The 8,571-nt window shown below is 42.3% G+C and overlaps 1 protein-coding gene across 1 annotated transcript in view; it reads right to left on the bottom strand.

The window, feature by feature from the left end:
• Positions 1 to 293: 293 nt before the first annotated feature.
• The window catches only part of LOC134207149 (cytochrome P450 4c3-like), a 147,140-nt gene continuing 138,862 nt past the window's right edge, over positions 294 to 8,571 (bottom strand). Inside the window, exon 2 of the mRNA XM_062682871.1 lies at positions 294 to 475. Within this exon, the coding sequence (XP_062538855.1) occupies positions 294 to 475 (182 nt within the window). The remainder of the gene's footprint in view (positions 476 to 8,571) is intronic.

Here is an 8,571-nt window from a genome sequence, read left to right as displayed (position 1 = left end):
TGTAAAAAATTTGAAAACTGTTTTTAAAAGGTTAGAGAAACTGTTCCCACTCTCATCTCACTGAGCATATATTCATCTCATCGCAAAAGAAATAAACAGCACCAAAATCTTCGCTTATTTGATTGGTGCTCACTGCTGAACAAATCACGAAAACAAGAAATTCCTTTCTCATTGCTTTGGTTTTTACGGGATGAGAAGAAGTTCGAGAGCAGTAACCCTATATGTATGTATCTTTTTGAGCAAAAAAATCATTCATTTGAAGGACATTATGCTTAATTCATATAAAAACACGACTAACTCTTAGTGACTGCATCGATAAGGAAACACTCATCCAAGATCGGGCATTGATCGTAACCTACCTCCACTGCACTGGCTTTGGAGATCATCACGTACGGCATGGGGCCGTTCCACGCTCTGCTGAATCCTTGCTGTCGGCCGTAGAGCTTGCGAATCGAAATGATGCGGTTGAAGATTTCTGGTAAAGGGGAACAAAAAATAAATAAATTAAAGATAAATGCATTTGATTTCAAATTCAAATTTTTGTGTCATAATAGGTTTTGCGATCACGCAAGGTGATGTTGGTGGTGTGTTGTTTTTTGAAAAAGATAATGTTTTTGGCTTATTTTTTTCACGTTTCTGCACTTTCAAGTGATAACCATTGAGCTAAGTCATATAACCTTGATTAACTGAAATGGCAACATTGAAAAAGGGAAAATTTGATAAAATAACGTAATATTAAAAATTATATTTCTTCCAAACTTTTTTGTATTTACTTTTCTATTTAAACCAAAGTTTTATTTTCGGAACATGTCAACTACATTCACAGGGATACAAAATACATCACTGAATCTGGCAATTTCGCTATGATCTTCCATCTAACTGCACTGAAATGTGTTTGTATCATTCGATTATTCCAAAGCCATACTAATATTCCCATTAGATTGGCACAGATCTGAAGAAAACAGCTTTATCTAGTGTGCTGCGGTGAAAATATTGCAGCAAATTGAAAATTAACCTAGATACAAGCAAAGAGCAAAAGAGAGCGTTATGAAAGAGAATCTCTCATTTGGAAATACGACGTTTTCACAAATCATGCTAGAAATGGCCTCTGTATTTTAAGACATTAAGGGAGCTTTTGATTCAGTTTGCGTCAATGTTTTGTCTAATTAATTTCACTTTAATTTTAAACAACTATTTGTATGATTTGTTGTCAGAGAATCCTATTGATTTTTTCACGGTGACTTGACAACATCACGAATTAGCTACATATGTCTCCCCCATGGCTCATGTTTAAGCAAATTAAATTGACACAAGAAAATCAGTGCTTATCTTTTATTTACATGTTTGAGCACATATTTCTCTCTTCCATATCTTCAGGGAAAAAGAATGTTATTTGTGAGCGGGAGCTCTAGCAATTTTACCTTTTTTTTAAAAGTCTAAGAACAAACTGTGTCTAATATTGAAATACAATGTTTTTTTTTAGAAGTACACTTTAAAAATTGGAACAAAAATCAATGAGCCTCATCAGACCCAACTGAGCTTTAGCCACTGGCTTCATCTATATAAAATAAGCTTTCAGAATAACGCAAATCTAGCTGCCAAAATGTGCCTATAAGGCAGATATTTAATCATGAAATTGGCCTATTTTTTCGATAAAACTGTTCCATTTGATAGAAATTTAAATCAAAAACACCATACTATCTGCAGATTATCGTATATTAGTGCCATTCAATGTTTTGTGATACAAAACGGGTCCATATGTTGTATATTTAGTTTACAAATATTGAAAATCGATTTGTTGCGCAGGCAACGAATAAAGAATGCAATTTTCGAACTTTGAACGATTATTTGTACATTAGTTCTGGATTGCAATATCGAAAAACAAAGATTCAACCCTTTAAAATAGGAGAAAAATATAAAGTATCTTCAGCAAAGTTTCTTAAAACATAATATTCTAGAACACTGTCAAAAAATCGAACAAAAAAAGAGAGAGATTTTTTTTGCTCGGGTATCGCAATAAAACCTAAAAGTGAATTTTACGCTCTTAATGTTGTCGGTCCTCTTTTATGAACACATTCTATGAACAAATCATGGATCTAAATCTGTATAGAACGTCTCAAAGTGGTTTTGACCGCCTTTTTTTCAGAGTTGTTCCATTGTGGGCCTTCGTCCCACGTGTCTTGGCCATTACGACCCTATAGGCGTCACCCCATGGATTCGCGTTGGAACTTTCACACAGGCCCTCGAAGCACACAGGCGCTCGACTGATCTAATCTCAGTCTTTAGAGCGGCTCTAGCAGCCACGAACGCCATCCGTCGTTCAACACGCTCTTCTTCTGCAATTTTACAACATACATGATTTCCATTTTTTTGTTAAAGAGTACGATGAGTACCACTCGTTAACACAATTTTTGGTAAATGGCGTATACATCATTTTGCCAGATTACGGCAGACCAGTAAGCCGATGGCCTCCCATTCCTAGGGTGGACTTTCCTAGGCATGGTGGCATCGCATGCACGCGAGAGTACTGTTACCAGGAGCTAGCCGCTCAGACCGAGAGTATTGTGCTCGCGGCGGAGCGCTTCCTTAAACACCTCGTCGTCGAAGTATGATGTCTTCCACATACGAGGGCTAGGCCTTGCCCCTTTTTCCGTCCGCTGAATGCTGGTCGTATAGTCGATACTGTAGCGAACCGCCAGGTGGTCGCTGTGAGTGTAGCCATCATCTACCCTCCAGTTCGAACTACCCGTTTGGCCAGGGCTCTAGAACGTAACGTCGATAATCGACTGGGCCCCGTTCCAGCTGTAGGGACTTTTGGTACCGACATTGGCCAAATTCACATCCAACAGGGCCAGTGATTCCAGCAGGATCTGCCCCCGTTAATTTGTGGAACGGCATCGCCACCATTTTAGACCCATCGATGACCCAATTACCACAGAGAAACAGACGTCTTACTCAACATATGTTCCATCGTACACCTTTTTAACGGTTTATTTAACTTTTTGTAGGTGGTCAATCGGCCACCGATGGCGCCTTAATCGATTTTGCTTGTGTTTGACGTTTGCACACTACCGCCATCTGGTTGCCGCTTGGCCACTCACCGGGATTTTAGCATTGGGCGACAAAGTTTTCGTGACGATGATTTTGATTGCATTTTGTTCTAAGTGAGACGTCTGTTTCTCTGTGCAATTACCGTTCCTGGCAGGTACCCGGTAAGGATCCGCTATGATGGCGATATCCGTCCCCCATTCAGCAACTGTCTGACACAGCAGTTGCTGGGCTGCATCACAGTGGTTCAGGTTTAGCTGCGTTACCTGCACTGTGATTTTGCAGCACGCTTAAACGCCGCGCACTTCGACCCCCCCCCATGGGGTGCTTGCTGTTCACAGCTTTGCTGGAACAAATCAAACAATTGGGAGGATTCGTGCAGCATTGTGCCTTATGTCCCTCCAATCCGCAGCGTCGGCAGAGCTTAATTTTTTTCCGTGCCGTGACGAGCTCTTCGACTTCGGTGATCTCGTCCAGGTCTTTAACCCTTAAATTCACCTCCGTCGTGAGTGCCCTCACCTTGACCGTCTCGCCTAGGACTTCCTCCGCCAACTACTTGTAGGCGGCGCCCTTTTGCGAGACGCCCCACTTCAGCTCGAGGATCATCTCGCCCATCCGGGTACGTCTTATTCGACGTAAGTCGGCGCCGAGCTCACCGAGCTTGAAGTCACTCCTCATCGCCTTCCAGACGTCCGAGTACTTGGCCTCGTCCGTCTTGATGACTAGGGCATCGCCCCTGGAGCGATTGACGCCTACCCTAGTTTTCTTGCTACCCTCATTCGCCTGCGCCTTCTTTTCGGCCCTTGGCGTCTTCGATTTCCTCTTGTTCTTGACCAGAGTCCAGGAGGCGTCATCCCCCTCTATTTCCCTGGTCTGGGGCGGCTGAGAGCTCTCAGCCTGCCGTAACCCTTTCCCACCGTTTTCCTGGGTGGATGGACCTTTCCAGGTCCTTCCTCCCCCGGTTTTAGAGGTACCTGGCCGGAGTTCAGCTTCCCAGCCCCACTACCCTTGTTCGGGATAGTAACCCTCCGCGTTTTGGAGCGGTCCCCAGGGAGCTCATCCCCTGGAGACTGTCTCCCCCGTTTTAGTGTCTGCTCCGTTGGAGCAGTCACCCCCAACGTACCCGCAAATACTTGAGCCTCAGTCTGGGTAGACTTTGGTACCAACGTCTTCACTGGCACGCCTTCGGTCGGTTCGACCTTGCCCGAGTCCGCGAATCCTTGGGCCTTAGTCTGGGTAGACCTCGACTCCACCGATTTCACGGGTTTACACTTGGCCGTCCCGACCGCCCTCTCCAGCTTGGCGTCCAACATCGACTTTCGAAGTTTCTGCAAGCTCCTCTTGAGGTCCTTGCTGATATTATGCTTCGATGACGCAAAGTCGATGATGGCGTCCAGCTGTTCCGTCGCCACCTCAAAGGCCGAAAGCCCATCGCGTTTGCGGTTCATCGCCTCCACAAGCCATGGGCCGTCAATAACCTCTACCGGCGTTTTTTTAGCCGAGAGGAAGGTTGAGTGACCCACGCTGGCGCTGCGCACTGAGCTGCCGACTATTGCCTCTGGCCTCTTAGGCGGAGACCTGAACAACCCACCTCTTGCGAAGGGGTTGTCGCCTACACTACTACCACTAATTGAAGAATTGACTTGGTTTTCCATTTTGGTCCCACGAGTTGCTCGGGAAAAGAGGTCCACCACGCCAGAGCCCAGCATGACGCGGTAAGGGACAATTACTGTGGAGGGTGCCCAGGTACCCCACAGGCTCCGTTAAAGGCCTAGCTTATTATTTCACCCCCCTGGCCATGCATCCCCTCGGTACGGGTCGCTTGACGCCTTGGGATTAGGGGTTAGGGACGATGATCCCGGTCTAACTCGCAGTGGCCATGGGGAGGGGTCGTCAAGCCCTTGGACAAAGTCCCTGCTCCCCGTGTGTGTGTGTGTGTGTGTGTGTGTGTGTGTGTGTGTGTGTGTGTGTGTGTGTGTGTGTGTGTGTGTGTGTGTGTGTGTGTGTGTGTGTGTGTGTGTGTGTGTGTGCATAATGTCGTTTGGCATAATAGCCGTTTGGTTTAAGGTCATTTGGAATAACAGTTATGTAATCACCGAGTTCGGAACTTATGCATAATATATTAAATCATTTATAATTATCATCGCTTGAACATTATAATAGAGATGTTTTGAATTAAAGATTGTATCAAATCACTGTTCGAAGAAACATCAGTAGACTTCGAGAAATTAGTATTATTCACTTAAGGGGTCGTACACATATTACGTAAGCATTTATTCTGGGTTCTTTGACCCCCCTCCCCCCATGTAAGATCTTTTTCATACAAAAGTTTTTTTATTTATATGGTCCGTAAGAAAATGTCGAACCCCCCTCCCCCCTTAAGTGCTTACGTAATATGTGTATGACCCTTAAGATGTTAAGTTACCTCTAGCACAGACAAACAGACATAACACATTGAACATTCACTCATCAAATTCATCGTCATTCAAACACTAACGACATCTGTTGATTTCAGTTAGTTGGGCAAATCACGAACCAGGTGGCGGTAGTGAGCAAACGTCAAATTCAAGCAAATCCGATGCGCGCGCCGCGAGTGATCGATTGGCCAACTAATGATTATTTGAATCGCCCAGTAAATCATTGAACGATGGAAATTTGACGAGTGTTATGTCTGTTTGCATGTGCCTCTAGGATCGCAAGATCGTCGTTGGCTAAGACAAACTACAAAAGACCGAGTCTCGAATAGCAAAGTTGTGAGTGCTCAAGAGCAAACACTATTATATTAGTTATTTCGGCTGGCGATATAGTTATCTCTTTATAGCACTTTTTGGCGCATATGCTTCCATCTTCAAAGGCTAATTTTTCTCGGCATATGACAAAGGAAGATACGATTCCTTTTTTCAAATAATGCATTTGTCAGAAGGCAAAAGTCGATATGGTTCCTGCTTTCAATTCAGGCATTTACTCGGTTAAAGGCATGTACCCGACCGACGACAAGAGACATGGTTCCTTCTTTCAAGGGAAGCATTTGCCCGGTAGATGGCAAAAGACTATATGGTTTCTTCTAGAGTCCTATAAGAAGAGTGACATCATGTGCCACGTTTGACAGGTCACCTGCTCGTTTGGAACTTGCCTTTGTATGGATCTAACAGACGATTCTTTGCCAATTCTAACACTTGACGACATAACAGATTGTAGTCACTGTAGTTTCTTCATCTAATTCAAACATTTGCTCGGTTTAACGCGACATGATTAATTCTTTTAAAGGATGCATTTGCCCGGCAGAAGGCAAGCTAGGATATGGTCAGTTCAGGCATTTGCTTGGTTTAAGGCAAGGGAAAATATAATATTGATGGTTTCGTGTAATATTGACCCAACTCAAAATATTTCGTTCTTGACATTTTGATGGCAAAGCACGGAGAATAGTTTGAAGTTTTACCTGACAAAGACCCAAAATTCACAATACAGTCGCGATTCGCTGGTTGAACCACGATCTCAACCCAACTAACGCATTCGGTTTTTTAGTTAAGCCAACTGACAGCCATTTTAACACTTGTATTTCGATTTGAACATCACAAATGATGTCCAGTGACGCCCAATCCCGTTTTCCGTTTTTTCATAGAATTTTGACGTAGGGTTGCTTTTTAGTTGGGCCATGACCCAATCAGCGGAGGCCCAATTAAAAAGTGACCCAAGCATTAAAATCCCAACCAGGGAACCCCGACTGTACATATATCAAAAGCTATGCTAATTTAAAACTTGACGATTTTTTGATGTTTTTCGCTGAAACACACAAAACTAATCCTTTTTCATCAACATAAGCAAAAATTTCCATGTAATTCGAATAATCACAAAAAAATGAAGCGTAAATTTCTAGAAGTTACGTATTGCTACGATGTGATACTGATACTATTCAGATCTTGAAAAATAGAATATGTAGAAAACCGCGAGAAGTTTAGACTTTGTCGGCTAAGCTATTAGCACTCTCTGATGGGGTTTGAGCAAATTTCGTTTCTTTTACCTTTGAAAGAAATAAAATCACCCTCAACACTCCAGTAAAATGCTAATATCTTTGTCTAATAAACCTAATCTTCGGTTTTCAGCATAACATTCTGTATTTAATTCTACAAGAACTGAATGAGTATTATGATTCTTGATAGTAAATTGTGCCGTCCAACTGCAAATCACTGTTTTGATGATTCTGCATACATTTTCTTATAAACTTCCAACGAGTTTAGACGCCCAAACGTTGACCGATTTGTGAAATTTGTCCAGAGCATCAGGACATCAAATAGAACGTATAAGAGGGCGGCCCATCAAAAAATTATAAAGTGTTTTTGAGCCACCCTACTCTCCCATGGAAGACGCGGTGCAGAATCGCATCATACGAATGGATCGAGGATGAATGAACGACAACTGCTAATAGCAGAAGACCGAATTAGAATAGCAAATGCAATGAATGTTAAAGTTGATGAAATTGATTTTACATTGATAAATAGTTTAATTGTGTTATAATTTCATATGTATTATTGTTATAAATCATGTTTGTGGCTCCGCAAGTGTATACAATCGACTGAGCCTCCCAAATAAACAAATTGAAAAAAAATATATGTAAGGTTAATAATTAACACGTTAATCGATGGACATCAAATAAACTTTCAGATATTAAGCTATGCATTAATCATTGATCCAATTGAAATGCTTTTGAGTCATCAAGATTATTTAACATGTTGTATATGCTCTATCATAAGCCAGCATATTCTTTTAGCTAGAGTGAAATGTCCACAAGTTGTCAATCCTCATCAATTTGAATTTCAGTACAAATTTGATACAATAAATTTCGAAAAAATGAAAGCATTGTTGCGTCATTTTAATGTTTGACCTCGTAAATTTTCGAACCCGACCATGAATATAGCCTGAGTGAAACTATACTTTGGCCCAATAGGAAATTGTTTCAGATAATAAAACCAGAAGGAGAATTTTCTTTTTCCTTTTCCTCAATAGGTGCCAGTGTCGTCGCTTGATGAAAACCCATTTCGTGTTTTGTTTCGGGCCTATGCGTGTCGAGATGGATGCGTCAATGTTGGAATAAAATAATTTGAAACGAGCATAAAAGCGCTCTTCGCGGTACGACAACAGCGCTCCAAGCCGAGCGACGGAGATATGTCGTCCGGCAGCCCTCGAGCGAGCGGGCCGGCAGGAGGAAAACAGGGATGGTATAAAAGAAGGAACCCTGAAGATCCGAAATGGTGACTCAGGGCAAATGAAAACGCAACCCATAAATGTCGAATAGCATCACACTAAAATCAGGATATCTCATTCTGTTAGGTTTACGTTGCCACGCGCCGACCGGCAACGGAGGCCGGCACTGTGGGTCACATTCGGAAGATTATATACGGAAGTCTAAACATCGATAAAATGATCTTTTTTTAACTGTGTTTCGACCAGATGGTACTTCAACTACTTAACTGTAATTTTGGAAGTGTAACACTAAGATTAATCCAATTCAACTTGTTCTGAAAT

This window comes from Armigeres subalbatus, chromosome 1 (assembly GCF_024139115.2).
Source record: "Armigeres subalbatus isolate Guangzhou_Male chromosome 1, GZ_Asu_2, whole genome shotgun sequence".
NCBI lineage: Eukaryota > Metazoa > Arthropoda > Insecta > Diptera > Culicidae > Armigeres > Armigeres subalbatus.
The sequence above is the reverse complement of the archived record's forward strand: the minus strand, read 5'-3'. Positions and strand labels throughout refer to the sequence as shown.